This window comes from Rhipicephalus sanguineus, chromosome 9 (genome assembly GCF_013339695.2).
Source record: "Rhipicephalus sanguineus isolate Rsan-2018 chromosome 9, BIME_Rsan_1.4, whole genome shotgun sequence".
Classification (NCBI taxonomy): Eukaryota; Metazoa; Arthropoda; class Arachnida; order Ixodida; family Ixodidae; genus Rhipicephalus; species Rhipicephalus sanguineus.
The window spans coordinates 91,435,270-91,450,023 of NC_051184.2; the positions used below are offsets into that span (position 1 = coordinate 91,435,270).

At 49.7% G+C, this 14,754-nt stretch overlaps 1 protein-coding gene across 6 annotated transcripts in view; it reads right to left on the reverse strand.

The window, feature by feature from the left end:
* Positions 1-6,414: 6,414 nt before the first annotated feature.
* The window catches only part of LOC119406009 (single-stranded DNA-binding protein 3), a 115,971-nt gene continuing 107,631 nt past the window's right edge, over positions 6,415-14,754 (reverse strand). For all 6 annotated transcript variants that reach the window (XM_037672853.1, XM_037672856.1, XM_037672854.1 and 3 more), the window contains one exon: positions 6,415-10,365. In XM_037672853.1, coding sequence (XP_037528781.1) covers positions 10,255-10,365 — 111 coding nt within the window. In that variant the 3' untranslated portion in view covers positions 6,415-10,254. The remainder of the gene's footprint in view (positions 10,366-14,754) is intronic.

Sequence of the window (14,754 nt, forward strand, 5' to 3'; positions counted from 1 at the left end):
TTGTTACTGGGATCACTGCTTATTATGGTCGCGAATACACGCTTTTCCTTTCGGCAATTTCTGGCAAAGTGACCCGCTTCTTTGCAAATGTAACAAATGGTTGGCCGTCTCTTTTCCAATTCCTCTGACTGACTCTCTGGCCCCTTTCCTCGGACTTCCTGTTCTTTGTTCCCGCTAGCAGTAGGTTGCGATGAATTTAGCTGCCCTTTGCCCTCTCTTACCCGCATATCTCGCGGTCCTTTATAGTAAGGCTGCTGCCCAGGGTGAGCCTTTCGATAGCCCTGACTGCTTAGGTTAGTCTCTTTGAGGCCACGACTCGCCACATACTCATCCGCAAGTTGCCCTGCCTTCTTCACACAGACGCCAACTTGTCTGTCTCTCACCCAAAGGCGTATGTTGTCCGGCAAGCACTCATAGAACTGCTCGAGACAGATTAAATTCTGAAGCTTGCCGAAGTCGCCCTCTGCACTAGAGCCCTTTATCCATTCGAGCAAGTTATCATTAAGGCTGCAAGCAAATTCAACAAAGCTTTCATTCGCTTTTTTCCTGCCTGTTCTAAACCTTCTCCTAAACTCTTCGGTGGAGAGCTTATACTTGGAGAGCAGGCTTGACTTCACCAAATCATAGTCGCCTGCTTCACCAGCGCTAAGACGAGCAACAACTTGTGACGCCTCCCCCGGAAGCAACGCAAGCAACCTTTGTGGCCAAGTGTCGCGGGTGAATGAATGTCTCTCGCACATGCGTTCGAAATTCACAAGGTAAAGACCGATGTCATTCCCCACACTGAACGGCTGAAGCAAACTAGTCATCTTTACATGGTCGGACGAAGCGGCTGCCACACTCGCTCCCGACGCCAATCTCGCTTGCTCGAGCCTTATCCTTTCGAGTTCAAGCTCAATTTTCCTCTGTTCTCTCTCAAGCTCTAACTCAGCTTGCCTTTGTTCCCTCTGTTCTTTCCTTTCTCTAGCTTCTGCCCGTTCTTTCTCAATGCGGCATATCTTTTCCCATGCCTCTGCGATTTCGTCCTCTTCGAAATCAACTTCCTGAATTGCGCAGCGGATCTCGGGTTTCCTCATTTTCTGACTCACTTCCACCCCGAGCTCTTCCGCCAAAAGCAGCAATTCGTCTTTTGTTAGCTTCCTTATATCCATGGTAAGCAAGAGCCGACTACACCAACTTTCGAAATAACCACACACCCTGTGGTGGCAAACGAAAATTAATGTGCCCGATTGAACCCGGTTCTAATCGTCTGGCAAACAGTGGTCGCTCAAGCACTCACCGATACCACGAGCGTGCGATGGCCTTGTCTCCCGGAGACGTTGCCTCATCTGCCGATCCCAGATCGACGACTTGCTCGTTGTGGAGCCTTCGCCGCTTGCCTCGTCTGCGTAGTGGAACCCGATGATCCCGGATCGTCGAAGTTCCTTCCCTTCAGCAGGTGTCCGCCAGCCTTCTTCTCATCCCGCCGCTGCCAACCAGTTTGTTGGTGATGTAGGAGACTGCGGACTCAGAGATGGTTATTGAAGGGTCTTTAATAAACTACGCGACCAGAAAACAAAGGGCCCCAGGCCCGATTGAGTATACAAGCGGTTTTCCGAGCAGCTTGTCTCCTTGGCTGCCGGAGGTGGACTCCCTGTCGCCTCGTCGACGCTCTCTCCCTTCCACGACGATCACGTGACCGTGACCCGGCCGCGGCTTCCAGGCGCCAGCTCCTGGGGTCGAAGGTCGAACACATCGACGCTTGGTTCCAAAGCAAGGGGCGCGATGACAGGCAAACACCTCTCGCCCCCCCGTAACCGTTCCAGGGAAGAGCCGTGGTCTGTTCACTGTCAGTTTAACGACAGACGCGGCGGTCTCAGGCTCGCGGGGTGCGCGGAAACGGCGTGAAGGCATCTCGGGCTGCAACACCGATATATCTTGAACGGAGAGTCCGCGAAGCTGCTGTCACGCAACAGCAGCACTTCTTACACTGTACGACAGTCGTTTGCGTTTCGTGCTGTAGCCGTTCACTACGCAGTTAAACTGCTCGTCAACTACAATGATCTTTTGCACAAGTAAGTCTCCGTTCCCGGAGACACGGTACACATAGAAAAGACGAGGACCAGCGCTGGTCCTCGTCTTTTCTATGTGTACCGTATCAAATTTTTGCGCTGAGCAGCCCGTTCCCGAGCCGGAGAGTGTAAAATATTCCGCACATCTTGTTCGATACCTCGTTGTAAAATCTCTCGAAAATCCACTGCTTTGAAGGCATGGCGACAGCTGACAACTGATCGAATGTCAGTGTGATGCAACTGTCAGTCTCGGTAGCGTATATAGGTAATCGCCTGCCTTTCGTTTTGCTGTTGTATTTCTAGCGGCTCCTCCAAACTGGGCACTGGGCTTTCGCGGGACGCCGTGCGTTTTGGGGAGGATTTGCGCCTAAACCCCGAACATTTTGGCTTTGAAATGTGGGGTGGAAGTGCTGGGAACAAGCACGGCACGGCACCGGGCGCGAGTTCCCACTTTCCACGTGGGATCAAAACTTCTTGTCCCGCAACGACACGACGATAGTGCTTTACAACGTGGTCACTCTCAAAATGAACGCCACAGACCTTGCATTTCGCAGTAACCTTACTATCTTTGCGATGCAAAACTTGAATGACGTAGGGTCTTTTGGAGGTCCGAAGAAGTGTCGTGAAGCGGAGTCGTCGTTGCGGTAGCCGCTCTTGCAGCCCGGCGCAAAGCAAGTCAGCATACCGCACCATGAATCTGTTCGCCCTCGTTACGCTTCGTACATCATGCACGTGTTTTCGTACAAGACGCTAAGCCTGGTCAAGAACAGTCGCAAAAAAGACGAGCGAACAAAACGCAGACGTCACTGTAACCCACGTGCGCTCGTACATCGGCGGCGCCGATCACAAGCGCCAGCCGCGGGAGCTAGACGTGACTGCAGCGCCACTAGTTCTCACGACCGCCACGCGGACCGCCTCTCCGGCGGAGCTTTTAAACTGAGTTTGTTCTAGTAACGTTGCATTTACCGGTGGCGGTACTCAGAGATCGGCGATACAGCGTGTTTTCGTTATCACTAGCGAGATGGCGCGAAGGACTCGAAGAGCGCGCTTTAAAAGTCGTCCTCCACGCGGATTAGCGCGCGCTGCGCGCGCCTCGACAGGGCGTGGTCGCTCGTGCGGGCGCTTATCTCGTGATCTCGGTGGTTTGTACGTCTTGCGCTCTGCCTGCAAGTTTCCGTTGAGAGCACGAAGGTCACCTCGCTGACCTCGCTCACTGCAGCGGCCGCTTTTGCGAAAGGAGCGCGCTGCTCACTCAGAAATAAGTTACAACCGTGACAGCTCGCGCTCATCCTGTGTATGTTCGTTCCGCGCGTCCTTTCTGCTTGAGTAGCGCATTGCAAGTTTCGAGCGGCTTGCCGTTCTTCGCGTAACATTACACTTTGATGCTGTAGCATTCATTCCTTCGCGCTTGGGGCGAAAGAATGCACAACAAACGCTCAACTACGTCTGTGAAGACACGTTTCACTTTCGTGTTCCGATTCCTATCACAGAGGGATCAGCCATGTTTTTTTTTTCATCCACTCCCCTTTCCCCCAGCGTAGGGTAGCCAACAGGACCACTGTCTGGTTAACCTCCCTGCCTTCTCCCTTTTGTATTCCTTCCTTTCTTTCTTGCATGCCGTCCTCGTCGCCAAGGGTCGAATCTACGACCTCAAGCATAACCATGAGCATAACACACCATAACGCCGTCCCCGCTGACCGTAGGTGCGCGCAGGTTGCTCTCCTGTGGCGGGAGCGACACCACAGTTTTGGCTCCCGCATCTCACCAGGAAAATTATTAGTGGACACAATACGCTGTACGTTGTCACATTTGAGTTCCTAGCACTACAGGACACGCGCAACGGTTTTCAACTTTGCTTCAGCGCCAGTAAAAACGCAATGCAATGGATTAACTTCATCAAATTCTACACACAGCTTATCATACGTGTGTGTGTATATCCAGATGACCCATATCAGCTGGAACGCCTAAGTATACCTCTTAACATTAATTTGCTGGATATTCTTGACAACTGTGTTAGTTACTGAATTGTTTATATCTCAGACCACTACAGTTATGCATTTATCATTTTCCATCAATATTTCGGAAGAACCTAGGAGACGAAAACACACAGACACAAGATGCAAGCGCTAGCACCCGTCTCTAGTCCAGCTATCGTAACCTAATAAAAATAAACATGTATATGAATTCATTTGACATCCCTTTTTCTTCTGTCAACTAGTGTCGACGTCACACACTACCGTTCCCTTCACTCACACGTCTCACATGGCTCACTGGTAGAAAAATACGGCGTACGTCGTTGTCGTCAATACGTATGGTACTAAAGTTCTCGTCACTCAAAACACGTATGTTTTGATGCCAAGTGACGAGTACAAGTTAAAGTGAACTTAACATCAATTAACATACATGAATGTGAATCGAGAATGGATAGAGCAAATTAGGTGCTATTCAAGAGTTTAATCAAGTGTGTCTCCAGAGTGAACCAAATGGGTTAAGTTTAAGTCACTTGTTGACGTCAGTGAATCAGCATGCATTACACGTTAATCAGTGATTTGAGTGATTTAAAGCAATACTGACACAAACTTTTGAAGGCAAGATAACTTACGGGGTGGATTTGTGTGGACCCACACCCATCATGTACGAAATATGAACGGATAATATAGCCTAGAACATATTTAAAATCAATTTTAAAGTGAGTGTCGCGCCACTGTACGCGAAACGCGCCTTTGGTTTTCGTGTAAACAACCAACCGACATCTGCGCCACGAGTTTGTGTTGGCTGCCACGACCCTTGCGACCGCTCTCTTCTAGCAAATCTTTTCAACGGAAAGAGGGGGAAGACCTGTACGAGAGTACAAAGGCTGATGCAATTGCCTCAGCAGTAAATTTTTGGCGGCTCACGCATATTTACAACGCCTCAGAGGGTGTTATAGGGTCCCGACTCACTCGGCGCTCTCTGAAACCGAAACTACGACTGGGCGCTATAAAACCTTCTCCAAGTAATTAACTGTCGCGTGCTCGAGCAAACGTGCTTTCTAGCCATGATAAGTGGGTCGTTAGCTACCTGTTGCAACAGAAAAAACAAGATGCAAAACTTTTGTGTCTGTGCTCCTTTAAGAGTGCCTCACAGAGCATACCGTAGGTTTTTTTCCTGTGATCATCGTAGCGTTAGGAAAAGGGACGCTGCGACTTTTGCAAGTATGCCATTGCTGTTGTTGCAGGGGTATATTACGGCGTATTTGACCTCCAATAAAAATACCGACTCGAAGTTGCAAATCTGAAGTTCCCACTTCTCAACAGGCATTCTCATGCATGCAACAGCACTGTTCTCCCTTTAAAGTCAACCGACACAAACTATGTCCCAATTCCTCCATGTTCGCTGGCATGTTTTTCTGCAGATGGAACTGTGGTGCTGGTTCTGTATAATACTGGCCAAAAAAAGATAAGCTTCCGAAGCGTAAAATTTGTGAAAAAAAAAAAGTTACTGCAAAACATGGGCAAATTGCCCCGACATCAATGTTTTTAGTCGGAAGCAGTTTTCTGCGAGACTCGCAACAGCACAGTTAGTTGAGGGGCGACAGCCCTCCTTAAAAGAGCACGGAAATTTGTTGAAAAGTTTTCATCGCAGAAACCTATAGGGCAGATCTGAGCTCCTTCAAACCACATGCCGGCAACTTTGCAGGACATCGTTCAAAAAATGAATCCTCACTTGTAGAGAGCCGCTTGCAGAGCTTCGTAATAGTACACTAGAGGGAAATCTGGCGCTAGTATCCATGGGAGCTGCAACATGTGAAACTTCAGTCCGCATGGGGATGGGTAGTACATAAATTTGCATAAGCTTCGTTCTTTCGGCTCCGTGTGCCCTGCAGCTGCTTTGTCGCAAGATGAAGTTCAACAAAAGTTCAGCAGCCTCACTTCACCACCTTGACCCTTTAAGCTCACCAATTGAAATTGGCTCACGAGGTTCACAATGAGCCATTATTTCATCTGAAACAAAAGCCACGGCAATAAACAGCCACAAGTGCGTTCGAAGCCACAAGCACGAAGAATAGGCAAATCCACGTACACTCAAACCTAATTATAACAGTCACATCTGCCATGAAAATAACTTCGTTATATCCGAAAATTCGTTATAAACGTTTATTTGTAACACTGTAGCTATGACAAGACTATTCTTCATTTACTTCATTATAACCGATAATTCGTTATATCTGTGTTCGTTTTATCGAGGTTTGAGTGTACTTCCCATCATGGCTCAAAGATCACAGCGCCACAGTTCCCTCTAGTTAATATTGTAGGAAACTCTATGGCCACCTGGTCTCTGCATCCAATCGCAGCCAATGGTGAATGAGCGACACGGACACCTGTTAAACAGAAACACTTTGTTTCATACGATTTTTTTTCCGGGGGAGGGAGGGAGAGAGAGTACACATGCACAAGGTGATACACAGGCGAAGGAGAGAAAGGAGGAGAGCGCCGCGTGTATTATAAATTAAACCAAACAGTACCCCTCTGTAGTTGTCGTTTGGCTTCGCCCCCGCACGACGAAGCTTCGGCCACGTGTGGAAGGAAAAGCCGGAGAGTCGATGGAAAAAAAAAAAAGAGGAAGAAAAAAAAAACCACGGGCACCTCGCACACAGCTGCTCTCACCTCGTTAAACTCACCTGCCGGTTTACATATATGTGTCGTGTGTGTACATATGCATATATATACAAAGCATGTAGTGCTGCTCGCAGTTTTTAACCCCACCCCCCCGCCTCGATTAAAGAAAACGCCTGCCTCCTCCCCCTCTTGCAAACGAACCAGGTAAGTTGCAGCACCCCTCTCGACCCCCTTCTGCGACGAGAAGAAAACCTGATGCAGCATAACTGCTTGCAACGTTGGCAAGAGTCGACACACTCTGGGGGTCGAGGGAGTGTCGAGAAACGTGGGGCAAGCGCAGCCGAAGTGGACCAGGCATTCTCAACGAAATTGAATCGTTGCCCGACTCATCTCGACAGCGCACAATGCCTCCTTCTGGTAGTCTGCTACGACGCGGCTCATCCACTTTGCAGCACGCAGCCCCCAGAAATTGAAAGCGACAGCATCGACGATCACCAAGAGTGCTGGGAACAAAGCTCACGCTATGGAAGCGTCGTCCCGCCACTGCGATATGGACACGGCCGATGCAACATGCAGCGAGAGATGAGGATCTAAGCGCTGCACGCGAATCGGCAAATCAGGAGCGCTTGTGTGTCGTGGAGATAGGGGGAGGGAAAAAAACATAAAAAAAAAACAAAGAGAATGAGGAAAAAGCCTCAAAAAATGCAACCAGGGTAGAACTCTCTTCTAAACATCTTTGTTTTGTTTTTTTTTTAATCCTCACACCATCTGTAATCCTTGTACCCCTACATATACATATATTATGTACACATGCACAATCTATTCTCCCAAAACCACTTCAGGTTGCATTCACACAAGACTCGTGCATGAAAACCCACCCACACACATACACACGCCAAGCGCAAACACACACACACACACACACACACTCTCACTATCGACACCACGCAAACATGCACTCTGAGCTCATTCACTCACACGCTCGCATTCTCCCACCTACATGTTGCTTCTACAGAGGAGAAAAAGGAAAACAAAAAATGTATTTCCCCTCGACGATTTCTCTTTTCTGTGAGAGTCCCAGTGGTCTGCGCACACAATGTGCTTCTTTTCCGTTCACCTTTTTTTTTCTGTTTGTTAGTGCAACCTCTTCTCGGGACCTATTAAGTTGTAGCGAGAGAGGCGCGCATTGTATGCACGAGGACCCTCTCTGCAAACACTGCGTAGTCATGTACAACGCATGCTTGTCCAACTCTTTATACACTGCCCATTGCAACAAGGTCCTCCGCATGATCGAAACGGCAGCAGCGGCATTGAATTGACGCTGCACCATGAATAAATGCCTCAGGCATGTAATGCAGGAAAAAAAAAATCTACGGAAACAAACTTTGCTCACTGACAGTGTTCCCTTTTCAGCTTAGAAGAAAATGCCAGTCTTGAAAAATAAGGAAAAGCACCAAGACTGCTTTCGAGGGAAATATACCGCTGCGCAACCCTCTGCAACTGCCTGTACGTCAAATGTCATAGAAACACTGCCGTCACATAGACGGCAAGATAAAATCGAAAGCTCCCGTGTCTCACTTAATAGATGCTTGCGGACAATGCAGTCACGGTGCCATGAACTAGCTGAGCAACGAACACCAATTCATCCTTGCTTTGCAGGCAACTGAGAAAAAAGTGGGAAAGAATACGAGGAAAAGCACGAAAACCCGTCGCGAGAAAGAAGCCCGTAAAGCTGAAATGGTTTAACGAAAGAACGGGGAGAGAGATGGAAAAAAAAAAAAACAAAGCCTACACATCCAGCACAACGTACGTATGCCTCCACCGACAAGCCCAACCTCTCACCAAGTCCTTACACACTTCTCCACTATGCAACAGGGCGGCTTGCACTTGCCGGTGCACTCGCCACAGCTTGGTGGTCAAACGCTGTGGCCTAGAGCCGCGCGGCACAACACTGCCCACCGTTTGCATCCACGCCGGACATCCCTCACAATCTGCATCAGAGACTTAGCGTGCCAGGTCTAGATGACTCGCGATGGCAGCCACCACGGTCTGCAGTGGCGAGCCAGTCCCCACCAACACTTAACGGAACAGCACGGAGAAAAACCGTGGCATCGTCGGCTAACTCTGCTACCGATCGCAACGCTTCGTGGCATTACCACGGCTGAATTTCATTTCTCTTTTTTATATCCTCCTCTGTTTGCAGTTCTCGGGGGGAGTCGCGATCCGAGAGGTCTTTTCCCTCGTGCGCCAGCTCCGAGAACGAGATGGAGGAAAAGTCCGAGACACTACAACTGTGCTCGTCGGGAATCCAAGAGTCCAGTAGCCATGCCCCGCCCCCAAACCATGCCTGGCCTTGTGCTAGAAAGAATGGCGAAAGTGCGGATCCGCAGACTTTGCACCGGTTATGCGGCAAGCGGCACTGGTCCGCGAAACTATGTGTCGTTCTGGCGACAGGGAATGCCCCCAAAGAAATAAACAGGTTGCCAGCTGCCAAAGAGGAGAAAGTAGAAAAGGAAAATTTTCCACATAAGCCACCCCACCCACCCAAATGAAAAACAACCCTTCTTTTGATAAAGAGAGAGAGCGACAGAGTTCCTCGAAGATGAGGAACACAACGGCCAGCAAAACGGAAAAAAAAAAAAAAGACTCCGCAGGGCACACTGCAGCAAAAAGTAGGAAGAAGCGTAACGAGTGTCTCTCCGGGATGAAGGCCCAACATCCGCCAGTTCCTCCAGCCGCGCACAGTCACCACGCGCACCACCGCACGGCCAGTTCCCATGGCGCCTGGTCCAATGAAAAACAACACTGCGCATACTTGGGATCGGGAAGAAGAAGCTCTTGCCCGGAGCGAGGGATGCATCGCTGCCGGCTAGGCTTGGGCTGCTGCGCAGGATGTGCATGGCGCTGCCACCGTCGTGTGCTTCGAGTGAGGAAGAACGTTAAAGGTTGAGGGGGGGCACTATAGAGAAGAATGGTGTGCACAACCGCAGATAGGAATGGTTAACTCTCAATTGCCATGGCAATGGCTTGCTACGGCACTGTAGTAGGCAAGAAGTCAGTGGCAGCTTTCCTCACTCTTTGCCCCGGGCAACAAGATGCCTACCAACGTGCACCTACGAGCGCAGCAGCCAAGAACCAAGCCGGTGCAGGGCACGAGCTCTCTAAACCGAAAGAAGACGACAGCACGTAGCTGACACTGCCTCCATCACGTGACTGACAACGCACATGCAAGTTTGGTCACTGCAGACAGTGCCAACAGACCGTCTGACGGCGAAGGAAAAAAAAGAAAAAAAAAAAAGAGTCGCAGGAAACCAAGAGTCTCCGGGGCAGGAGGGCACAACCAAGGGATCAAGAGGCCCCAAAAGACACGTCCGAGGGGGGGCCCCAAGTCACACATGCCCCCTTCCTGCGGCGCGTCGCGGGCCTTTTCCGGTCGTGCGGTGCGGCAGTCCTCGAGAGACGGGAACGAACGGCTACGGTGGCTGGCGCCGCCTCCCGCGCCCCCTGGTGGCGGCCTTCTTCTTCGGCTGCGGCTTTGACTTTGCTCTGCCACGTGCGCGCAATGGCGGCGGTGGCGGCGGCGGGGGTGGCGGGGGGGCCCCCGGTTATTGCATGAAGTAGTCCGGGGGCTCAGCGGGCGTGTCCTTCTCAAACCTCTTGGCTTCCTCCTGCATGCTCTCCTTGATCTTCAGTATTGCTGCCGATTCCGTCTGATCCTGAGACAGCCGCCGGTGCAGCAGACGCCCCCGTGCAAAGCAGAAGGCGGGAAAAAGAAAAAGAGCGACCAGATCAGTAACCACACACACAAATGCGACAGCATCAAAGAGAAGCACAGAGCACACACTTCGGGATGAAACCATTATGAAAATACTTGGCAGACTAGCACGTAGAGACAATAGTACCTTGTTCTCTATTTTTATGGCATGTCCCGATGCATAAAAAAAAAAACAGTATTGCTTCCTCCTAGAATAAACCTCAGTTGTTAGTAGTGCTGTGTCCTCGTGTTTCCTTGCGCTGAAACATAATAATGATTAAAGGGGTCATGAAGCACCCCTTGAGCTTGTTGAAAAAAAAAAACATCCTGTGGAAAGCTGACACGGCTATGAACTGCTCAGCCAAATATTGCAGTCGTGCATGCCGCGTAAAGGCTGCAAGCGGAGCGCGAAGTTACTATTTTCTCAGGCGCCCTCTTTTCAAACAGAGGCCAGTTCTCATTCTCATCGGTGGGCGAAGCGCCTGCCGGTTGACGTCGCATATCTGCTTCTCCGCGTCGCAAAAGGCATAGCATCCTCATTAACTGATAGCTGACATAAATCGAGAGCGACGTTCAGATCAGATGACTTCTTGCCACGGGGTGCCACCATTTGTCGGCGCCGTACTCCTCAGTCTGCTAACTTTACACGGTAGCCACACTCGCGCACATGAATCACAGCGGGAGAGCGATCGTGTTTCACGACGTGCGCTGACGTAACTTCTTTCCCCGTGCCATCCCTCCCTGTGTAGCTTCCATTGCGCTCATTGGGACGAGAAAAGAGAGAAAGCACTGAGAGCGTGCGCCAAACCCCCGTAACTCCGCTCGTTCGACTGATTCGAGAAATTTTTGCGGCAATCGATTCGGGAGGCAGTAAACTCCGATAATGAGGTCATTAGACCATTACTTAGAAAAGTGGTTCATGACCCCTTTAAAAAAAAAAGATGTGCAAGTTCGCGCGTCTTGCACTTGGATTTCGTCATTGCAAACATGACCTCCACGACTGGCTCAGGCTGCGCGCCACTGGAACTAATCACAGAGGCCATGGTACAAAAACAAAGAGATGATAATCCATCATCCAGAACAACGCGTTGAAAGCCGTAAAAATAATGGGGCTTGCTTATTTCTAAGGCACAAAGCATCTTCCTTTATTACTCAGTCTTAAAACAAAAAAAACATTACGGGTGGTAAAATCACTGAACTATGTCTTGGTGCGAACACATCTACTGCAAGAAGTCTCGCTAGCTTCTGAAGCATTGCACCTGATGTATGAAACGGAGTATAGCTGCGACAGCTAAGGTTGCAGCCCGTACATTATTCGTCCCTGTGTGCAAATGACAGCAGCATACTTCTAACAAGTCAAGAGCAAACATCACACCTGTAACCACACCTGTAACACACTGTTAATGACACAACAAGTGGTGCCACTAGCACCAAAGTAGCAAAACCCAGCACACAAACACACGTGAAGGAGGTGTGTTGTGAAGTGTATGTGTGTGACGGAGAAGTGAGAGAAAACACATGCATCTGTGACCGAGTTGCAGTACACACCAACCAGTGCCGTTTTTTTTTCCCCAATAAAACGCAGCTTTGCTAACAGCATGGCCGGTTGAGAGAGAAAGGATACCGAATAGAAAAAAACAAAACAAAATCCAAGCGACGCACACCCCAAAACAAAAGAGGAGTATGCAGCAAAGCTGCCACCTTGCACCAAATGTAAAAAAAGAGAAAGAATTAAAGGAAGTCATGGCCCACAAAAAAAAAAAAGAATAAGAAGCAAGTGCTTTTGGCCTTGCAGTGTGACCAGGAGCCCTTAGGATTCTACACCTGCACCAGCTTCTAGTAATTTGTTATACTTAGTGTTCACTCAATCAAGGCATGGCAAAACCACAAACTCAGGCAGTTGCCCATGGTGTAGGGGGGCCAACCAACTCTTGCCCACATCATGTGCGAATATGAGCTTAGACCATCCAAAAATAATACAGTCGAACCCGCATACATCGAACCCACATATGACGAATCGTTGTGCATATCGAACAGTTGTACTTCCTGTACAGTATCATCGTCACTGCTAAAACCTCTCATTAAATGTTTTTCAATTCAATTTCAACGAGCTCCAGACACTGATGTGCAGCTTTGGAGCTCGGTCACACTGGTGACACTGAGTATGCGCGACTGTGGTGGTTGCAAATGTTTCAGCACACTGAAGTCGCTAAGTCATTGGTTGGAAAGAGTCGCAAATAGTTAGCCTTGGTTAGAAAACAACTGTTTTGGCTTGTCGCAAAATCGAGCATTGAGTGGCTGATCCAAGACTGTCACTCCAGCATACGTGGCATCTGCATCTTCTCCCTTTCCCTTGTTTCAATTGCAACAATACTGTGAGCTAAGGAATACAGATGAGTAGACATTCTTGAGAAACTCTCCATCATGGCAACCAGGTGCAGAAACTCCTGAGCCAATGGCGTTATCTATCGCTTCTGCGACTTTTCTGGCAACTAGTCGATATGTTGAGCCGCGGTGTATGTGCAGCAAACTGCCGCACACAAACACGAACTGCTCTTACGCTCACCTACCACTGTTAGCAGCACATGTGTGTATATGACTTCATAGCCGGTGCAGATAGAAAAATTTGATTATAAATGTTTCACAACGTTTTCCGTGTTACCATTCCATGATTAGATCATTTGACCAGAAAGCTCTCTGTTGCACTAAATAAAGCAGGCACCATAAAAATCGGCTGTCCGTCCCTTTAACACGCCTGCGAGGTGGCGACCTTCGACCATGGCTCACAATGGCTCAGCAACGATCGTCACGTTACCACACTGCTTTCTTCATACAAATGGAACGCAGGGCAGTGCTTGCCCGGCTGTTTGCATTGTTTTAGACTTCAATGCTGTTCTTGCAAAGCTCACTTGACCATCGGTTCTGTCAGTTATCAAAACAAGGCTCAGGACGGTCACTGCAGCAGCGTGCAGCAGCTACTGGAATACAGAACCTCGTTGAGACGTTCCCGCTTAGTACGATTTCCCGGCTCATACGCTAGAAATCCCAAAAATTAAAAATAACCCAATACATCTGTGTGTAACACGTTCCGGTTAATACGTTCCCGGAAAATACGATTATTCGGCAACAACGTTCAGCACCGCGGAAAACTGTGGTCGTATGATACGTTTTGTACTCGGAAACTCTTATTCGGGTGTGCAAAAAGGGCCCTCTTGCGTACTTATGAAGCGCGAAGTGGCAGACAGCCGCCACGCAGCGACGGAAGCTTCTCCGCAGTGCCTTTCCCCCCTCCGCGCTTTCTCTTCCCTCCGTGTCTTCTCCTAATTGCTCGATCGCCGCTCTCTGTCAACCACGCACCGACCCGAAGGCTGGCGGCGACGCTGGCCGTCAAAATGTTCAAACTGCTTGCCGCGGAAACGCACATGCCGCCGCTGCACAACATGCCGCGACCTGTAACCATAGCAACGCCGCCATTGTGCCCAGTCAATATGGCCGATAATTCCCCCCCCCCCCCCCCTTTTCTCCCGGAGCGCATTCGTTTTTGGGTTGCTCCACCCGGCGCATTTACAGTCGGCGTTCGTATTTCTCTGGCTGGGCAATTCTGCCTACCAGCGGGTTGTCAGAAGCTGCCAGAAAAGATTTGTTCTGGAAGATATCTGGGAGGTTTCTGGTGATCAGACGCCAAAACGAGACGATGCGCTCACCGCCATTTTTCCGAGGACTCGACAGATTGCAGTGCGGGCGCTTGGGGACTTCACCTTCGGGTGCTATTACGCCGGACGTTATCTTTTAAAGCCCGTTCCGACGTGTGAGATGGTGCGATTACGAGTGGCGGCGAACATACCAGCGCTTGTCTCAAGTTAAGACAGAACGCAAACTGATCAGCGCGAGTGAGCGACGTAGTACGCGATAGCCACTAACAGCTGTCGCTTTTGGGGACGCTTACCACTTTCGCGAGATTTCGCATATCGTGTTGCACTGCGAAGAGTTGAGCTTGTTAAGCCTCTAGCGGGTGGCAGTTTTCTTCACGGACGAGGCAAGTCACGAGTGATCTTGCGAACGTACATGATCGTATCCCAAATGCGTATGCTCGAGAATATCACTTCTGCTCTTCGGCAAACCTATCCCCATATTTCCACGCGGCAATGCAGAAAGAACCGACGCTCATGCGGTGCAACCTTTCGTCTGCTGACGCGGCGGTAGCGTTTCTTTACATTTACGCTGGTTGTCCCAGAGTTCGATTTCGCAGTATTCTGGTTGTCTCGGGATTTCAATACACGTGACCACGGCGTTATTTTCGGTCAGGACCGGAACTAGCTGGCTGACCTCTGGCTGCCAGCGAGATGTCAGG